This window comes from Eptatretus burgeri, chromosome 15 (assembly GCF_056783735.1).
Source record: "Eptatretus burgeri isolate ZD-2024b chromosome 15, Ebu_testis_v1, whole genome shotgun sequence".
NCBI classification, from domain to species: Eukaryota; Metazoa; Chordata; class Myxini; order Myxiniformes; family Myxinidae; genus Eptatretus; species Eptatretus burgeri.
In genome coordinates this window covers 11,024,106-11,046,068 of record NC_140975.1, presented here as the reverse complement: position 1 = coordinate 11,046,068, position 21,963 = coordinate 11,024,106, and the positions used below count along the sequence as shown (strand labels likewise).

Below are 21,963 nucleotides of genomic sequence, written 5' to 3'. Positions count from 1 at the left end.
TTTGAAACGAGACAGTCAGCTTTAACGTCCCTCCAGTAGGATGGGACATTCGACCTGGAACCAATTCCGTTGGGAATCAAATCCTGGACCAGACAGACAAATCCACTACACAGTATGCACAACGGTGGTAAACGAAATGTGCGACTTGAATTCACCAAATTGATAGGGAGGGCATGAAGCTTCCCATAAAATGGATATATTTCAATATTTAAGCATTCCACGATATTTCCCAGCATCTTCACACCTTTCACAAAACACGTTTTGAACACAACCCATGTGCAATGGATAAGTCAAGTGGGGGAAACTTTTATTTCAGCAAGTAAAACATTTAAAGAAAGTATGATTGTCCAATGCAATTCAACAATTTGAAAATGTCAGACATATGGAAAAGTTACAACAGGCAGGAAAATAAAAGCACAACCTTGTGAAACCATGGGTGGATAGCGATGAGAAAATGAAAATGGATCAGCTATAGGAAGCAAAATCTACCACCGATCGATGATGGTCAAGAATGAATGGGGTCTTGCTCTTCTGGCTGGAGAGCAAACATGAGGTGTGACAGATTCGAATAGCTCGGATGTGACGGGGGGGGGGGGGGAGGAGGGGGACTTAATGGCTATGACCCTCGCTGCCTGAGGCTTCCCATCACACAGTCTGAAAAAAAACTCACCAGCATCTATCACAGCAATCAGAGGTACAAACAACTGAACACCACCAAAGAAAGGTAATGAGGGTGGTACACACACTAAAGGTAAGGTATGTTGTTAAATCACCTGGATGGAAAACTTCCATGAAATATTAAAAGTTCATATATAACAGGCAAACTTAAAATATTTACTAAATTGGAAAAGTTTTGAATTTTGAACTTTTCCATAGAGCAGACCAAACACACAGGTAAGCAACAGACTGTACAACATAAACCACTGACAACACAATGAAGGTGTGGAGGAGCATCTGCAATATGGAGCTTTAACTTTCTCATTGAGCACATGATGTAACTTAGTTAAATGGGGTGATGTATGCTCTACCCACCTTGAGAGTGTTAACCACTTGTTAGTGAATTAACTAGTCCTTTTACTACTTCTTTCAATTCTCTGGCACTCACACTAACTTATCTTCATTGTTTTCTTAATCAAGGTTTTCAATTTCTTGGGTAAACCCACTTTTGATAAGTTTCAGTCGGCAAAGCCATTCTTTTCGATGGCTGAGCCATTCATTGTAAACACAAAAATAAAATAAGTTTCACCAACACCAACCAAATAAGTAATATGAAAAAGAATAATCATCATCCATCCAATCAGCATTGAGTAAATGACTCTGTACCCAGCACTCCCTCTAATGATGCCAATTATGCACCTCAGCAGTGGACATTTTATTCAAGACAAATCAATGACTACATGAAACTTCACCTGTTTAATCAAGATAATTCTCTGGTACACTAACATAATTGTCAAATTGACGTGGTTGTGACCTGATGCCATCTACGGAGAAATCTTAGGAACGGTTCGCAGAGCCATTACATGACAAGTGCTTTGGTGTCGTCGTTCGTAAAGTTGATGCTGCCCAGGTGTTCTTCGAGTGGTCAAAATAGGTGAAAATCTCAAGGTGACGAGTCTGGACTGCATGGCGGATAATAATTAAATCAGACCCATCTCCGCTCAAGTATAATCGTCGTGATCAAATTTGCCATGTGACGGCGAGCATCATCGTGCTACAAAGCCACGTCCCAAAACAAAATCCATGGCCACCGTTTAAGTTGGTTGTCACTGTACATTGATCTTCCCACTTTCAAGAAATTCAAGAAACAATCGAAATTTCCATCTCAAAGCTGAATGCTGAAATCCTTTGGTGGCAGAGACCAAAATTGCCTCCACTCCATGCTGGCTCCCTTTGACATGACTGAACCAAATCTTATCACGTTACAATCTTCATCAATCAATAATCTCCCTCGGCTCACTTTCCTGAAGCTTAACTGCAGTTGCCACGGAAGTTTTTCAATCAAACGCGAAGACATTAGGTCCCCACCTTGCACCGTCCTAATTGAATTCAAAATGAGAACAAATGATTGTTCCTCTGCTTCCAGCACGAACAGATGTTTCTGCAATTTAAAGCATAATGATCCGGCGTTTCTCCAAGATTATTTGTTCAACACGTTCCATGTTCGCTCGAGCGACGACAGTTGGTTGCATGCGAGAATGATCAAGAGTGCTCCCCAATTCAAGGCCAAGGTCTTCGTCCTTCAGCTGGTTTGATGCTCTTCGTCACAGAGAACTTCACGAAACAGTACACGTGACGATATTGGCCACCACCTTGATTTTATCGCAAAAATGCTTTGACGAGCATCCATGTCACTTGTTCAGTTTGTTCAGAGACCACATCGTCATTGCATTACAATTTGTTTTAATCTTCAAGAACAAATAAAAAGCAGAGCGGCACTCGATAGAGCACATTCCTCCCGCCAAGTGGAAGAGTTTACATTTTGTATCCCACTGATAGGATCTGAACCAAAATCGAATCAGCTTGTTCTAGTCACCCAACCAAATCAACCACCAAGTTTCATCCCAATCCACCCATAACTGTTTGAGATATCCTGCTCTCAGACAGACAGACAAACAGACATGAACACAAAATGATAACCTCCGGCCACCTTTGGTGTTGGAGGTAAGAATCCGTGTCGACATTGAACCACCAGAGTGAATTACGGACAATGCCGAATACACCAGTTGGAAACGAGGTTTAATAGCCAATCAGCGGACAGCAAAATGCTCATGAACGTGTAAGCTATGCAAGATGTAATTTTATGTTATTCCTCGAAAGATGTGATTAGAAAATGTCATGAAGGTGATGGTCCACAATTGTATTTTAACAAATTGATCAAAGAATGCCCATTTTGAAGTGTCTTTATCAACAAAGACAAAAACGTTTAAAAAACGAAATATTTTGAAAAGGTGGATCGGCCGAGAATAGTAGCACATCCCACCAATATGACCTATAATGGGCACCTGCATGGAATACTGGTGTTAAATAAATCCGGTAAATGACCAGCTCGTTATAACATTTGAGACGACAAAAGCTCGTGGTGAGAATGTTTTGTATTTCAAAGAAACATTTTTCCTATCTATTTACGCTACCTGTACGAAGAAGCGTAGTGTGAAGACCAGATTACAGAAACACGCTATTGTTCCGAAACACCGAGTACAAAGCGAAAGCAATTTCACAACCCAGCATCTGGTGGTCATTTAATTGTCGTCATCGCACCACATAATATGGGATCTGTTGTTAATTAATCAATCCAAAGATCGTCGCAATGTCACGTCTGCCACCACCATACCGACTACCCCCCCAAAGAAAACAATTATAGTATTTTCGACAAAATAGACATCAATTGAATATAATCGATGAGAAACGCAAAAATGCCTTCAAAAGAGATACCTAATGACCTGTTAATAAATGTGTGGAAGGTAAATGAAAATAGTAATTTGATGTGTCTGAAACGTCACGAAAAAAAATGATTCGGCTTCATCAGGGGAGGTCGACTTCCTGTCCTGGTTCATTTGCAAGCAAATGCCACGAGGAGCCAAAATGTATAAAATGGATGGATTACTTGTTCGATAACCAATATTCACCGAGGTGTTGCAAGTATGCCCAGCAATGACACGCAATTAATTTTTTTTTTAAATAACTATCGACTAAGCAGATGCAATCACTGAAATATGCTAACATTGCGTGGCGCATTCAAATTAAGCTTTGTGAATGTGACGAAGGAAAAGTCGGTGGCTGACACATATTTGACGTGTACATCCGACAGTCAGAAGAAAAAAAATAGGAACAAACCACAAATCACGTCTTCATTCCAGGATTGTAACACAAGACAAGCCAAACAAAAAAAAAAAGAAGAACCCCAGCACACAGGGTTGTCTTTGTGTGTTTGGGCCTGGTCTTTGCCGTCTAGTTGGAAACCCGCCTGCCTTTCATAACCACTATCCATCAGCCTCTAAATGGACCAGGGTCTTGGCCAGCCCTGTCTAAACCCTTCCCCTCCCTAAACACCCCTACCTCCAAAGCACTGGTGATAGAGTGAGACAGTGCATGGAGTTACTGGATCGAGTACTGAACGAGGCTCACACAGGTGGATGGCTTGGCCGGGCTGTTCTGAGACACCTGTGCTTGGATAAAGCTCGAAAGAAGTCTACCAATCGCTTTGGACCCTGTTGCAAGAAACAATTGCCTTGAAGAGCGTCCGGTTCTGTTGCTTGCCAAAGGGCAGAGCGGTGTGCCAAGTTTCCGACAGTGCACCTTCAACCGCAGAAAGGGTCCATAGCCTGCGTGCTAGCGTCGCTGGGCCTTTGGCGAGAAAGCAAGAGAAAAGACTAAGGTGTTGCAAAAAGGAATTTTTTTTTTCTTTCAAAAAAAACATTACAATGAATAGGCCCAGAGCCCATAAGAGTTAAGGATCATTTAAGAACAAAATAAGCATTCTTCATTTTAAAGTTCTAAAATAATGTTTCAGTTATTTTTCGCACCAAAGAGCCAGAGATCATCTGTACGCATAATAATTAGAACAAGCAATAATGATAAAATAAGAGGGGATAAAGGCACCATCTGGATGTAGGCAAAAGAGATGGCCTAAGAATTTTCATGGGGAAATAGGGGGTAGGGGTGGGGGGAGGAAAATGGAAAAAAAAAAAATAACAACAGCTGCTCAAATTCCCATTGTAGTGAAATTAATAAATCAACGAGGAAGTACAGTGGAGAACAGATTTCAAAATCAGACGTTCTGGTTTGGTTGTTCCGGGTGCGAATCGCTACGTGTACGAGAATAGTTGTGGTTCGATCCACCGGAGCCCGTGCTCCTGGAGGACCACGGTGGTTTTTCTTTCCATTCCTTCAGCACAAAAAAAGAGCTGATCACAAAGAAAAACAAAGCAAAAAAGCCAAAGACCTTGGGGGAGTGGAGTGAAATAAAGAGGGAATGGGAGACAATAAGGATCAATTAATTGCAGGATCTTCACCCCCCCCCTTCCTCCTCCTGAACCCCAAACCCCCCCCCCAAAAAAATTTAAAAAAAGTTTGTTCTGTTATCCAGTATGCACCTGAGTGCAGGTAATCAACGCTTTATGGAAGCAAACTTTTCAAAACAAAGCAAACCATGTTTTGAGCATCTATCAGATCAATAATTCCCATTGGAGTTAACACCAAGTATTATTTTTCAAACGACGAGAAACACCTGCTTCTTAAGGGAGCAGCCGGGGTCATGTTATCATATTATTACTATTATTATTGTTAATATTACTATGATGCTATCATTATTGTTGTTTTTACCTCCACCACCAAAGGTGAAGGAGGTTACGTTTTCACCATTTTCTGTCTGTTTGTTTGTTTGTGTACAGGATATCTCAAAAAATTGTGGATGGATCCTGATGAAATTCGGTGGACAGGTTGGGTGTGTGACGAGAAATTATTCAATTTTGGCGAAGATGATTATTTGATTTTTAAAGTGATTCTTCACCATTGAGAGATACGGCCAAAAACAATAAAGTACTGTACAACATGATATTTCAAAAATGTATTGGGCCCGATATGTTCTCGTGGATCAGGCATTACGTGGCGGAGGTATGCGCTCTCTACCGAGTGCCCTTCGAGTTACTTTTGTGATCAAGAGGCCTTTGAAAAATACCACGATAATGTGGAACAACACTCAAGCTGCTATCGATACATCTTAACATGGCAAATCAATGCAGAAAAAGGTATTGAATGAAACATGGGAATTCCTACGGATTTTTTGCAGTCGAGTCTGAAGCTATATCGGAGAAACGAGTGCGAAAATAAGGCAAGGGCCTCTTAGTCGTGATACAAATAAAGGTTCTCAAACATCACTCATAATACCCGAACCCACCACCACCGGGAGCGGTGCTACAAAGTGCACATTTACGGAGAGAATTGCGTCAGCCCCACCTTTGAAACCTCCTGGAGGGGTGGGAGCGGGAGCCAAGTAGCTGCACGGCCTTTATCTTATGATCCTTAGTCCCCCAGGCAAGTTCAGTTGAGATTGGTAATTAAAGACGGAATGCATCGGCCAAAGACGTGCAGAGACAGACGACAGACTGACACCACATTGCATATTTTAGGATGACTAATAAATACTTGTGACTTGGTGAAGAAACAAGCTGAGCTGTGCAACAAAGTAATTATGTGTTACATTTGGGTGCTTTATTGAGAAGAGAAATTGCACTTCCCGTTTTAATTCAGCAATAAATATTGGCCCAGCCGGACAGGCGGGGATTTTTTTTTTTTTTTTTTTTTTTGTCCCCATGACCTGACCCTGGGTACCCTGAGCTCGAATGCAAAATTTGGTGGAGATAAGCCCAGAGATGTTCTTTTACGATGATTTTCAGATGTACAAATAATTGCCTTATTTTATATACAGTGCCTGTATAAAGTCGACACCCCCTTGGAGGAGGTAGAGAGTAATGAGATGGAGCAGCCTGGTGTTGGCTCAGCGGTTAGGGTCACGGCTTGGGATCCTAGGGTCCTGAGTTCAAGCCCCGTCGGCCGCTGAATTAATACACCAGGGGGTTGACTCAGCCTGTCATCCTTCCGAGGTCGGCGAAATGAGTACCAGTTCCAGTGTGTGCACTGGTAGAGGGGCACTGCATCAGCGACACAGTCGCGCTTCAAGAAATGATAGCTACCCCGGCGACTAAGCTGCCATACGACCACCACCACCATGAGATGGAGGAGAGAGAGAGCAGGGGAAGGAGGCAGCTTTGTGGATGAGAGGGGGGGGACAGCTTAGAGAAGGGTGAGTGAGGAGGGTGAATGGTGGGAGAAGGGTGAGTGGGGAGTTTTTGAGAAAAGTGAGAGAGAAGCTTGGAGGGGAAAGAGTGTGACGGTTGATTTGAGAGGGAGGGGTGAGAGGATTGAATTGGCACTGAAGTTGGAGAAAAATGACGATTGATGGAAAGCGAAAATTCATAGCAAACTGGGTTGTAAAAATTTTTTAGTTCAGAAATGCAACGAAAGACATTTATTGATGGATGCAATAAAGGCGAATTAAAAGAATGGAGAGAAGAAACGTTGTAACAGTTCAATTTTTTCAACAAGGTACTGTATGAAGGAAAGGCAAGAAGAAGAGTAGTGAATTATGATGAAGAAGAAGAGAAGATGTTGAAGAAGAAGAGTAGTGAATTATGATACAGTAATGAGAACCACACGTGTGAAAGAGGAAGATGAAGCATTATAAGAGATCGTTTTAGTATTATTATTATTTTTTTTTTTTTTTGATAAAGATTGCATAAGATTAGGTAAAGGAAAGGTTGAAAAAAAGATTGTGAGGTGAATTTGGAATGGTAAACACAGAGTGAAGCTGATGGATCAATGAAAAGTAACAAGAAGTGGGTAGACTGTCGAGAGACACGTGATTACAGGAGGTGTATAGTTCGGAAGGATACAAGGAAAATTATTATTTTTTGATGGATTTTTTAAGATTAGATAAGATTGGAGCATGGAGGGTTGTAGGAAGAAATCGTGAATGTAATGGTGAGAGTGGGTCAGCTCAAATGGAAGAAAGATGGTGTGCCGAAAGGAGGAGGAAGAAGAAGGATCGGTACTCGTGGGTGTGGAGTGAGAAAGGGTTGTTGATATTTTTTTTTGTTATTTTTAAAATTTAAGACTTGAAACAGTGTGTGTTGTTGGGAGGGATAGATGGGGGGAATTGGGAAAAGTGGGGTAAATAGGAATTGATGGTAATAGGAAGAGAATACAAATAAAATGATCTTACTCCTAGACGGGTAGGCCTCAAGGAGCCCGAGAAGGCAAGGTCGACGAAAACTGACAAAATAGCACGATTTTTGAAACAAAACCGAACTAGGATCACACAGTAAACATGTAGTTGAGACAATAAACAGTTAAAACGTGACAAATAACAACCGGAAACTTAACTCTGAGAAAGTCGGCAGAGACCCTCGAGAGAAGCAGCTGTCGCTTCAAACCCAGAACCGGAAGAGGAAGGATACAAGGTTTTGTATTTAGCTCAAAAAGTTCCACCTTGGTTTTGTCAGACCACAAAACTTTTTGCCACATGACTTCAGATTCTCCAGGGTGTTTTTTTGCATACCTCAAACGGGACTCAAGGTGGGATTTTTTTGAGTAATGTCTTCCTTCTTGCCACCCTACCATACAGGCCAGACTTGTGGAATGCTTGGGATATTGTTGTCACATGTACATAGTGACAAGTCTTTGCCTTAAAGGCATGTAGTTCTTTCAAAGTTGCCAATGGCCTCTTTGGGGCCTCTCTGATCAGTCTCCTCCTTGTTTGGTAACCAGTTTGGAGAGACGGCCTGATCTAGGTAGGGTCTTGGTGGTACCATACCCCTTCCACTCCTGAATGATTGCAGTGGCTGTGCTCCAAAGGATATTCAAAGCCTTTGAAATATTTTTATACCCATCCCCTGATCTGTGCCTTTCCACAACTTTACCCCAGAGGTCTTTTGAAAGCTCCTTGGTGATCATGTTTGAGTGTTTGCTGTGAAATGCACTACCCAGCAGAGGAAACCTACAGGAACAGTTGATTTTATTCTGAAATAATCAGAATCACTACAATTTAACAAAGGGGGAGGACAATTAACTTGGTGTGTGATTTTGAAAGTGATTGGTTACACCTGAACTAATTTACAATTGCTATTATAAGGGGGTGGGGGAGGGGGGCGGTAGGGGGGCAGGACACTTATCCAACCAAGATATTCTAGTTTTGTATTTTTAATAAATTTTCTGAAATTTGTCGAATTTGTTTTTCACTTGGAAGTTGTGGGTTACGATGTGTAAATACAGGTGTAAAAAGTCTGATTTAATGCAATTTAATTCCAGGTTATAAGGCAGCAAAAGGTTTGAAAGGGGGTGTCGACTTTCTGCAGGCACTGTAGTAGAATAACAATAGCTCTCCGTGTACAAGAATAGTTGTGGATCGCTCTTCTGGAACTATCAGAAATCAATTTAGTGGTAAATACATTTTCTTTGTTTGCACCAACAAAAAACAATTCCTCATCATATGACAGCCATCAAGGGACACCATATGGTGCGATGTCGAAAGGGGGATTTTGGCAATGTTTGAACGAGCGAAGCGTTGCAGATGGCAGAGTAAATGAAGCTATGACAAGCCTGACAATTTCAAATATTGAAAGACATTATATGTAAAAGCAAGAGCCAGAAAAAATAAATAACTGCAGTGCAGATTATTAAATATACACTTTTGTGACTGCAAGTATAACTGAATGCATACATATCATGATGTCAGAAATGTATGGGTTTCTGGATGATGTGTATGCATGTATGGGTACCGGATGATAATTACTAAGCACGGATGTAATGGTACCGGACATAAGCGTACCAGATGACGAGCATGAATGTACAGGTTCCCATTGACAATAAACACAGATGTCATGGTACCGGGTGTAAGGGTACTGGATTATAATAAGCAGGAATGTATGGGTACCGGATGATAATAATAAGCATGACTGTACGGGTACCGGATGATAATAAGCATGGATATACGGGTACTGGAAGAGCACTCGGAAGACGCATACCTCCGCCACGTAATGCCTGATCCACGAGAACATATCAGGCCCAATACATTTTTGAAATATCAGGCTACATATCGTTTTTGGCCCGATCTCTCAATGGTGAAGAATCACTTAAAAAAATTAAATAATTATCGTGTCCAGATACGGATTCGGATGTTCACCAAAATCGAATCAATTTGTGGTGGTCACACCCCCATTCTGTCTTACCAAGTTTCATCCAAATCCGTCCACAACTTTTTGATATATCATGCTACACATTAATTTAGCCCAATCAATGATGAAGAATCACTTAAAAAATGATCCGGATCTTCACCAAAACCTATTCAGTTCGTCCTTGTCACACACCCAACCTGCCCACCAAATTTTATCCAGATCCATCAACAACCTTTTGAGATATCCTGCACACAGACAGACAGACAGACAGAGGGGTGAAAACATCACCTCCTTCACCTTCAATGGCAGAGGTAATAAGCACAAATGTACGAACACCGGATGATAATAAACATGGATGATAACAAGCATGAATGTATAGGTACCCAATGATAATAAGCACAGATGCTTGATTATATGAAGGTAATTTACATCCTGACTTTATGCCAAAAGTGGAATAAAAACAAAACCAGTTAATAATATTCACAGGAAATGTACATTATCAACAATGGACATTATCGAAAATGAAATCGAGTCAAGGAACCAAAATTATCAATCTGAAGCTCCATTTTGATCTCCGTGAGCAAGCAAGTAGTGAACAAGTCGGCATGAAAAAATAAACATCCAAAAGAAAAAGTCTTCAAATACTGATGCTTGAGAGCAACATATGAAGCAATTTGTCAAATTCACATGAAGCGCATCAACAAGTCATTTCCATAGACATTTGCTATTTCAAGGGTTCGACAACGGAGGATGAAGATACAAGTGTACTTTTACAAGATTGAATATTTATTCCAAATAGCAAGTTGCGGAGAATCTAATTTGGGGGGAGTGGGAAACCAAAATGAACTAGGCATTGGATACAACAGGCAAGATTAATTTATTTAATTACTCTCCTGTCATACACTTCCTTATCCTTCCTTCCTTATTCATACATTTCCTTATCCCTTCCAATCCCTCCATTACTGACATGCCCTACTAGTAACTTCCTTCTTTACTAATAAAACTTTCCACAGATCGTCACCCGATCCAGACTAACAAATGCATCAAGATATCGTTCCACAACACTGTCCAGATGACTCAAGTCTCGGAAACCTTATTGGACTTGCGGCGCTACGCTTTTATTAACTGATAAAGAGACTGATAGCCAAAGGCGACATATCTGGTCAGCTTACAAAGTCCCCCCAAAAAAAAGCATTTATCGCGGATCCAACAAATCACTGATCTGTGTTTGCCTTGCCCGGACGCACTTGAGTGCTCTTAATGAATCATGTTTGAAAAACACGGGAGATGCAGATAACTCGGCCCATAATTGGGGAACGAAGGAATCGCCTAATTGTGACTGCGGTGGAGTACGATCCATCATTGCCATATTTATTATTTCCGAGAAGTCATAAACGGTGTCTGTCTGAAATCCTCTGAAGCCTTCAAAAGGCTTTCCAAACTGAACTTGGTGATAAATGTTGCTCGTTGCTCTTAAAAGCAAACGCCATTTTTAAGAGAGACGGATTGTTGCCCAATACATGTTATTGTGAGCGGAGATTATTTTGAAAAAACAAATGCCTCTGTACAATTACTACAGTGACATTGAGTGATTAATTAATTTCAGAATCAAATGCTACATGTGCCACCACCACCACCACCACCACATACCCTCCCCCCCCCCCACACTTCTCCTCCTCCACCCAGCTGTGCCACCCCTTCCCCAATTTACCAAACAACTTGCTCCCTCTACTGGCAATAAATTCCAAGTGGTTGAAAATGCAATTCTGTGCATCAAAATAAATATTATCGCTGGCACAAAACAACAATAGTTTCTCTGATTACAACTGTTGGCGATCTGTGATGTTGGCATTGTAAAATACCGCATGATCATTTATAGATGAAAATAATTATTCTACAGTTGAAAATATCAGGAAAAATACCACGTATGAAAATACAATTGCGAAAGGGAGCAGGAAATGATGAAACATTTCTTGCCCGGTCTCGATGCAGGTGTCTACAGCGGCCGTTTGTCTGTGCTAAGTGAATGGTTGCCGTACTTTTGGCTTCTCGTTTGGATCTATAGCTTTGTTCCCTCTAGTGTCTTGGGGAAACACTCAGCTATTTAAAGGCGAAAACTTTTTGCCTTAATCGGTTTTTCATATTGAAAAGGAGGGCTTTGTCCGGGATTTTTTTTAAAGTGGAGCCGAACGCTTGCCAAACTGAAAATAATATAACTAATATAACCAAATATCTTTTCCCTCCCAGCCAATAGACTTACTCCTTAATTTATCAGTTAATGGGCAAGTATTTGCTCGAAGTAAAATTAATCAAATGAAAACTGTTTCTCCATTGTTTTTTCATTTTTTTTTTTAAGATTTTACTGCTTTCTATACAGGCAGTAAATCAGCTTCATTGAAGAGTGAATGTGTCACTTTGACAATTTTTGTCACTATGCAAGTCATTGGGCTTCTTCATCCTCTGAGTCTTCCATTTCCTCTTAAATATAGATGACGCAATTCTTTTTGTCGAATAGAAATAATAATTTTTTTTGTTGTTGCAGAAATAGCTTCGAGGAGTGTTTATCGAGTTAGGATAAGTATCGGTGATTAACATTTCCTAATAGGACCACCTTTTGCCCGATTCACAGAGGTTCTCGGTCCTATCTGGATGCTTAATATGACTACCAGCTTTTCCTTTTTATAACCTTAAAATTTCAATCTCCAGAATGGCACAAGAAGCAGCAGCCAGCAGAACGACGTGGTTCACCTCCTTTATGTTATATAGACGAGTAAACTTTTCATTGCAGGTGTATTTAATTTTAAAACTCGAAGGGCACTCGGTAGAGCACATACCTCTGCCCCATAAAGCCTGATCGATGAGAACATATCTGGCCCAATAAATTTTTGAGATATCATGCTACATATCGTTTTTGAGCCCCATCTCTTAATAATGAAGAATATAAAAAGTAAAACTTGGGTTGATTTAATTAAAATTTAAATTCACTCTAAAAATTAAATAATTCTCGTATCCGATCCAGATCTTCACCAAAATCGAATCGATTTGTCCTTGCCACACAGACAACCTATCCAACAAATGTCGTCCGAATCCATCCATAAATTTTTGAGATATCCTGTTCATCGACAAACAAACAGAAAGGGGTGAAAACATAACCGCCTTCACCTTCGGTGGCAGAGGTAATTAGGAACTCAGTAGAACACATACCTCCTCCAGGCTGAACAGTTGACGGTTTGTATCCCACTGATAGGCTGGATCTGTATCCAGACCTGAAACAAAAGCTAATCGACTTGTTGTTGTCACCTACCCAACCTATCCACCAAGTTTTGTCCGAATCCGTCCACAACTTTTTGAGATATCGTGCTATGTATTGTTTTTGGCCCGATCTCTCAATGGTGAAGAATCACTTTCAAAATTCTCGTATTCGGCTCCGGTTTCGGTTCTTCACCAAAATCTGATCAATTTGTCCTTGTAACAAACCCAAACTGTCCACCAAGTTTTGTCCGATGGACAAACAGGAGTGAAAACATAACCTCGGTCCACCTTCTGCAGTGGAGGTAATTAGGTACATCTGATACGGTGAAAACATTTGGCGATTCAAAATGTCTGCCCCACAAGTCACAAACCTTATTCCTATAGAAAATGCATAAAGAAAACACCTGCCTGCTGTATCAAACAAACACAAGGGTTTCTAGGCCTGGCTTCAAATCAGCGTTCTCGTGTTCAAATAGAATGTCCTCGTGTAGCGTGGAAAGGAAAGCCCTTTCTTTTCTTTTTTCTACAAACCCCAAACACAAGGTATCAGGAAATGTACTCACAACTGCAGCAATTTCTGCACTATGTCCAGAGTTTTTTGCAGCAAGTATAATGCAGGCAATGAACAGGAACAATGTAGCCAACAATGTGTTTATGCTGTCCTAGAAAAACAAGATGGGGTGTTACAGTAAAAATAGATTTATAACAATGCTACCAGTTCAGTCATTTAAATAAAATAAAGGCAAAAGGTGGTTGGGGTCAGGGAGGGGGCAGGAGGGCTGAGGGTAGGGTGATAACCACCAGAGGAAAATGTTAGTGTGGAATTGTGATACATCCATTAGTCATTCTTGAACGAACCCTCCCTCCCACCCTCCCCCACACCACTTATTCCACATGAAGAACATTGTTGCTGATATTGTGCCCACACTCTTTCAATTGCAACTCAAGGGTTACAAACACTTGTAATTCAGCAATCACTCCACCAAGCTCCTTTTCAGTTAAATGAAACATTCCAAAGCATGGCAACTGAAAAATTTTGTTCCTCAATTCTCTCGTCCCTGGAACAGCCTACCAAGACGTTCTTTCTCCCACTCTTCCCTCCAAGGCTTCAAACAGGCAGTATACCACCACCTCATGTCATCCCCCATCCTAACCCATAATCTATATTACCCCCATAAGCCCTTCCGAACTTAACTCTCTAACTTGATTCTTCTTTTTATTTGTATGCAGCACAAGGCTGTGGGGTGGCACCATGGGCTGAGGGTACACTGTGCCGATGATTAGGACAGGAATTTGTAATTTGTTCAGGGTGCCAGCGATAGCTCGCCTACTCTTCACAGAGGACACCATGGGATCTTTAATGTCCACCAAAGAATGCTGACGGATGGGACAATCCGTTTAATGTACATGCGAGAGATGGCACACACATTGATTAATCACCCTGCCTGTGAAACACCAGGACGACAGTTTATAGCTGGTTCGGGATTCAAACCTAGGCGAGACAGCATAGAGGTGAATGTGCATACCTCGAGGCTATCTTGTGAGCACATCTGCCAGTGATAACCACAGCGAAAGAAAACGAAAAAGAATAAAGGATGTGCACTCATTGTTTGTTTGTTTTTTTCGGAGATAGATTTAAAAAAATATAAAAAACTGAGGTTTAGATTAAACACACGAACAAAATACTTTTGAAGTAGCATACCGTGAGCTTCCAGTTAATGGCGGAAAAGCGTTTGTCCAGTTTGCAGCAGAAGATGATAAACAGAGAGAGGGTGATGAGGAATACGCTGCAGCTTACAAACTCGAAGAAGTACAACGCTTTGCAGTTACGGCATCTATCGACCACCTCCACGCAAATGAAGGCAATGAAGGATGTCACCTGAACCACAGAGGGATGGAAGATGGAAGAACACTTCATTGTTTATTTTGTAAGGAAAATACATAATCGACTACATTCTCCAGTATTCAAACAAATTTTAAATGGCAAAGTTGTAGCTGTAATTACAACTTGTTGTGATATGACCATATAATATACAATATATCTACACTAATAAGTGTGTGTATGTGTGTGTGTGTGTGAGTCCTCTAACTCCAAAACCATGAAACATAGCAGCCTGAAACTTTGCATGCACACCAAGGGAACTCCAAGGAAGTGCACGAGTGAAAATTGGATGTTTGGGTTAATTAAAACATCCATTTTGAACACAATTAACGGCATTATTTAATTATATCCTTCATCAGGTGCATCCTCGGCCACCTCGCTCTCGATGGGGTCTTAAGAAGTATCCTGGGTTACCTTGCTGGGGCTCTGAAGCCACCATGTTTTTTTGGCCTGAAAAACCATGCATCGACTTGGAACAGGCCACAACGATTTAACAATAAAGTTTTATCACTTTCCTCACTCATATCAAATGCCTGATCATCATAGCTACGAATCGCTATATACATTACTTTTGTAAGTGCTATAGTTTTCAACTTAGGAGCTTCGAGTGATTTCATGCATGATATGATGCAATTTTTCCATGATCTACTCTCTCGGACTAATTAAAGTACATCATCAAAATATGATTTCGGCTTTGGGGATCGGATATCGCCTGAATGAAATAAGTGTCAAAATCTAGAGTGAAATCTGATAATTTAAAAAAATAACGAGTCTTATAACGAAGCCTCTATACCTATTTACTTTAAGCAAGCAGGGCTTTCTCTTTCTCCATGTTCCCTCTTTCTCCATATATACACAAGAATATGTGAAATTTCCAAAAATTAAACATATTTTTCTCCTGTTTGGAGTAGTTTATTGATTGAACAAAAGATTTTGGAATGTGCCAAAATTAATCAGCTTCATTGAGCTAAGTGGTTTAATGCATTCACCGCTTGATGCTGCACCCTGTCCTCCAGAGCGACTGCCTATCCGTAGCATCTACCAGATCTGTGTCTATATTTTCAGAGGTTTAATGAGGTGCTCCACAGGAAATCAAAGCAAATCTGGTGGCAAATGAACGTTTTAAAATAAAGTCATAATATTTGTGCAGACCGCAAACCGATGTACAGTACCATGTGACGCGTGTACAGACAAACAGGCAACGTGGCGGATTAACTGCAATGTTTATTTCACGGGCGATTAAACATTGCGATGTCTTCAGGGTTGTTCTATGTCAAACAGAAACTCGTTTGTGATTAAAGTCATTATTTGAACAAATTCATTTAATTTCCTTAATTGCTGCAGGCACGGTGAAGACTGGCTTTAAAGTTAAAGGTTTAAAGTTAAAGGGATCCTATGTGGTATGCAGCCACAGCCTGGCCAGTCGTTCCTTCTCAACCATTTACTGGCAATGCTTGCTTGAGTGCTTAAGCCACTTGCCGAGCACCCCACAGTTGCCTCTCTCTCAATCTCAATATCTCTCAAAATCTCGATCTCTATAACTCTATATATATCTCCTCTCTCAATCTCCCTCTCTCTCTCTTCCACTCAATAAATATATATATATATATATATATATATATATATATATATATATATATATACATATATATATATATATATATATATATATATATATATATATATATCTCCCCCAAACCATCAACTCTCTTTCTCCTCCACCTCCTCCCCAACCATCCACTCTCTTTCTCCTCCTCCTCCTCCCAAACCATCCACTCTCTCCCCCCACTCATCTACTCTCCCACCCCCCAACCATCTCCTCTCTTTCTCTCCCTCCCCCCACCCCACACCACCACCCCAACGATCTATCCTCTATCTCCCTCCCCTCTCCAAACCAACTCACCTTTTTCTCTCTCTCCTCCCTCTCCCCCCCTTATAGAATGAAGTTTCATTGCTCACCATTGTGTGGGCTTGTTCATTTTACAGTAGTTGGTTGAGCAAAATACCTCACCCCCATTAACAAGCAGACATCTTTTTGCACACCTGTATCTATTATGTATTGCCACACATTGGCAAAGCTGCTCAAATGAGAATTTGTGATAAAGTAGAGTTCCATTGAGATAAATTAATCCCATGGATTATTTGAATGAACAGGACTAATTTATTAAATATAAAATTGAACAAGACAAAGCATGGTAAGCATCAGTATCCCACAAAATAGGGCACGGATTGTGACCGAAGGCCAAACACATAGCAGTCGTACAGGCAAAAACTGGGACTGCAAGAAACAACGGACAAACAGACAAAGCGGAATGTTATTCAAACGAATATCAATGGAACAAACGGTGAAAAAAATCTGTTTGGACAAAAGTTTTATCAAAATTAACTTAAAGGGAAAGAGTCGCTGAGAGTGACGTCCAGCTTCAGAGATTTCTCTAATCAAGGCGTTTGCCATAACTGGGAATTTTTTGCCTTCCCGATTGCGATTAGGTGTCGTAGTTCAATTTAGTTTGAAAAGGAAATAATAATTATGCATTCCCAAATTGGCATGACAGTGAACTGAAATGCAAAGTTAAGTAACTGCCAGAGTACCAAGATATTTATATGGATCGATTTATTATATTTATTGCTCAAAGTTTCTCAATAAACAGGTGATACTTACCACCTGTGCTATTTTGAGCAGACCGTGTTGTGACCTCAAATATGCCAGTGGAGTGGATCCCGGGGGGTCTTGCACAGCAGGTACTGTTGTTGGTTGATAAGGCCGATCAGCCAGTGGGGTCTGGGCCTCGCCATATTGGGGTTCACTTTGTGTACCCGAAGCCATTTCAGCATTCCAATTTCAACCTGCCACCTCAAAACACAAATCACAAAACATGAACTTCTTATCCACACCCTCAGGGATTGAAACATCACCACCTCACAATGCTTGTTGTTACTCGAAGCAACCGCTCCCTCCGGGAGTAGCCAGGGTGGCATGTTATCCCTTTATGATTACGTAATACCACAGCAGAGTACCCACTCTATGGGCGATCTTGTTCCAAGCATGCAACATGTGCTTTCTGGCACATCTCTTTACTTGAGTGATGTATAGGCAACAGACCGCTACTTCGATCGCTCACAAAAAATAAAAATACCCCGGGTTACATATATGAAGCAAAAATATGTGTACTGCTTATGTAAATATATAATACATTATGATATAGCTCGGATAATTCCAATTGCCCCCCCCCCCTCCCAAAGGAAGAGAATGCCAAGATAGGCGAAACAGGGACAGGGAAGCGAGATTGGGACGGGGAAGCGAGATTGGGACGGGGAGGCAGGGCGAGACGATACGGGGACAGTGGGAGTGGATGGACGGGGCATCTTCAGCATAATTTAAAAAACATCGGGATTATTATTTAATAAACTCGTTTGCGTTTTTAAAATCAAATCAACTCTTTTGCTTTCCTTTGTTCATATCTAGACAGACAAAGTACTCGTCCCCAGTGACGGAAAAAGCAGTTTAAAAAGACACGTGAAAAAACCGAATTGAAAAAAAAGAAAAATCATATCCAGGTGCACAGCCTTGGGCTCCCCTGAGTATGCAGACAAAGTTTCAAGTTTCCAGCTGTCATTGTCATGGAGCGATGGTGGTGACAAACACACAGACACACAAGCTATTTTATTAGTGTGGACTGAATTACTAGAAGGAGGCAGGGAACAAAAAAAAGAAAAGAAAACCCCACATGGTGACTTATCATCACCATCACCAACATCAGGAAGTTAGCCACCACATTTGTTAGATGTCATAACAGACAAGGGGCAGAGTTTTTACTCTGGCAGGAAACAAAACTGAAGGTTTTCATTGCGATTAGGCTATCATTATAAAAAGTTGAGTGATCAAGGGAAATCTGTTCATTCCTGCAGCTCGTCAAATCAAGGAGTGCCGTGAAATGGAGGGGAAAATAAATTTATTTTATGGAGGGAAAATGGAGTCTGGATGGAATGAATCAACCTGGGCGGGAGAAGCACAACGAACACACACAAACAAACACCAGTCCATGAATTATAGGAAGGATACAGAAGTGATACATATTGTGCTGTGTATCATTTTTGGCCCTATTTCTCAATGGTGAAGAATCACTTAAAAATTCTCAGATCCGGATCTTCACCAAAATTAAGCGTCGCTCTCATTGGCCGGTCACCTACAAACACAAAAAAATTTCAGAACAATCACTTGAAAACTGTGGCCAAAAATAATGTGACAAACAAACAAACAGACAGACAGACACTACAAACCAACATACATGGTGAAATATTTTTTCGCCAACTAACAATTCCCATTTAACGAAAAAGTTGTTGAAAATGGATTTTGAAACACACTATACAGTGGGGAGAACAAGTATTTGATACACTGCCGATTTTGCAGGTTTTCCCACTTACAAAGCACGTAGAGGTCTGTAATTTTTATCATAGGTACACTTCAACTGTGAAAGATGGAATCTTAAACAAAAATCCTGAAAATTACATTGTATGATTTTTAAATAATTAATTTGCATTTTATTGCATGAAATAAGTATTTGATACATCAAAAAAACAGAACTTAATATTTGGTACAGAAACCTTTGTTTGCAATTACAGAGATCAGACGTTTCCTGTAGTACTTAACCAGGTTTGCACAGACTGCAGCAGGGATTTTGGCCCACTCCTCCATACAGATCTTCTCCAGATCCTTCAGGTTTCGGGGCTGTCGCTGGGCAACACAGACTTTCAGCTCCCTCCAAAGATTTTCCATTGGGTTCAGGTCTGGAGACTGGCTCGGCCACTCCAGGACCCTGAGATGCTTCTTCTGGAGCCACTCTTTAGTTGCCCTGGCTGTGTGTTTCGGGTCGTTGTCATGCTGGAAGACCCAGCCACGCCCCATCTTCAATGTTCTTGTTGAGGGAAGGAGGTTGTTGGCCAAGATCTTGCGATACATGGCCCCATCCATCCTTCCCTCAATACGGTGCAGTCGTCCTGTCCCCTTTGCAGAAAAGCATCCCCAAAGAATGATGTTTCCACCTCCATGCTTCACGGTTGGGATGGTGTTCTTGGGGTTGTACTCATCCTTCTTCTTCCTCCAAACACGGCGAGTGGAGTTTAAACCAAAAAGCTCTATTTTGGTCTCATCAGACAACATGACCTTTTCCCATTCCTCCTCTGGATCATCCAGATGGTCATTGGCAAACTTCAGACGGGCCTGGACATGCGCTGGCTTGAGCAGAGGGACCTTGCGTGCACTGCAGGATTTTAATCCATGACGGTGTAGTGTGTTAATTATGGTTTTCTTTGATACTGTGGTCCCAGCTTTCTTCAGGTCATTGACCAGGTCCTGCCATGTAGTTCTGGGCTGATCCCTCACCTCTCATGATCATTGAGGCTCCACGAGGTGAGATCTTGCATGGAGCCCCAGACTGAGGGAGTGTGACTGTTATCTTGAACTTCTTCCATTTTCTAATAATTGCGCCAACAGTTGTTGCCTTCTCACGAAGCTGCTTGCCTATTGTCCTGTAGCCCATTCCAGCCTTGTGCAAGTCTACAATTTTGTCCCTGATGTCCTTAGACAGCTCTCTGGTCTTGCCCATTTTGGAGAGGTTGGAGTCTGATTGATTGAGTGTGGACAGCTGTCTTTTATGCAGATAACGAGTTCAAACTGGTGCAGTTAATACAGGTAATGAGTGGAGAATGGGAGGGCTTCTTAAAGACAAAACTAACAGGTCTGTGAGAGCCGGAATTCTTACTGGTTGGTAGGTGATCAAATACTTATTTCATGCAATAAAATGCAAATTAATTATTTAAAAATCATACAATGTGATTTTCAGAATTTTTGTTTTCGATTCTGTCTTTCACAGTTGAAGTGTACCTATGATAAAAATTACAGACCTCTACGTGCTTTGTAAGTGGGAAAACCTGCAAAATCGGCAGTGTATCAAATACTTGTTCTCCCCACTGTATATATATATATATATATATATATATATATATATATATATATATATATATATATATATATATATATATATATATATATATTTTTTTTTTTTTTAAAAGCTCTTCTGGCCAAGCAGTTGCATAAGCTCCACCTGTTAGACATAGATTAGCAGAGCTCGTTAATGTGTGGCAGGTTAATGTGTGCAAGCACAAACGGTTATATGTGATGTTTGTGTGTGTGTGTGTTAGGCATTTCCTGTTGGTCAGCAATAGCTGGTGTGGCACTTGCTTCCTGGTACCCACTACCGTCTCATCTCGATATATATATATATATTTTTTTTTGAGAGATAAAGCTCATGGAAGAGGTGTTACACAAATGACACATTCAAATGTAAAGACATGACACAACACCAGACTTGACCAGAAAACGCAGCTGCTGACCTTGGGGGGGGGGGGGGGGATGGTATCACTTCCAATGGGACTCATAGCTTTTCTCTTGGCATTCAGCAGGGCTATTAATCAGAAATCCCCCAACCTCACGAAATGCCAAACCACAAAGTTCATCCGTGCTCTATCCTCTGAATGCTGAGGGTGGAGCGAGTCATCAGCACCTACCTTTTTTGAAGTCTTTGGTACGACTCGGCCAGTGTCGGAACCAAACCCAGACCTCCTACACCCAGAGCGAATGCTCCAACCACAAGGCCGGTCTGGTTTGTTACGGGTTGAACCACAAGGCCAGACTGTAACCGGGTCCGGTGATCGTTAAGCGGTGTAATATCTGTGCTGCCCATCGTTTTTACATAAGAATATTGGTAATTCATGTAAATCAAGTCATATAATCATTTGAAAATACTGTAATGGTGAATTATAATTTAAATAAATAATATGTGGATACAGCAGTGACCAAATGTACGCCAGCCGAGGCCATACTGAAATGTGGTTGATCGACCAATGGCAGCAACAAACTTTCACAGCACAACCACCGTATCTGACGGGGTTTTGATATCCCTCGATGGCAGCACAACACTAAAATTCAAACAAAATCAAAGATCGGTGACCATGAAACAGGAAGAGGCCATTTTATAGAATTGTCTAAATGTGAGGGTTTTATTACCTCCGCCACCGAAGGTGAAGGAGGTTGTGTTT

At 41.0% G+C, this 21,963-nt stretch overlaps 1 protein-coding gene across 2 annotated transcripts in view; it reads right to left on the bottom strand.

Moving 5' to 3' along the window:
- Positions 1-286: 286 nt before the first annotated feature.
- LOC147011497 (CKLF-like MARVEL transmembrane domain-containing protein 4) overlaps positions 287-21,963 on the bottom strand; it is a 27,267-nt gene continuing 5,590 nt past the window's right edge. Inside the window, exons 2-6 of one of the 2 annotated variants that reach the window (XM_085858025.1) lie at positions 19,020-19,052; positions 17,528-17,719; positions 14,686-14,862; positions 13,547-13,645; positions 287-4,942 (exon numbers count right to left, since the gene is read on the bottom strand). In XM_085858025.1, the coding sequence (XP_085714151.1) occupies positions 4,769-4,942; positions 13,547-13,645; positions 14,686-14,862; positions 17,528-17,692 (615 nt within the window). In that variant the 5' untranslated portion in view covers positions 17,693-17,719; positions 19,020-19,052 and the 3' untranslated portion in view covers positions 287-4,768. The remainder of the gene's footprint in view (positions 4,943-13,546; positions 13,646-14,685; positions 14,863-17,527; positions 17,720-19,019; positions 19,053-21,963) is intronic. The other variant, XM_085858023.1, reaches the window with a different exon arrangement.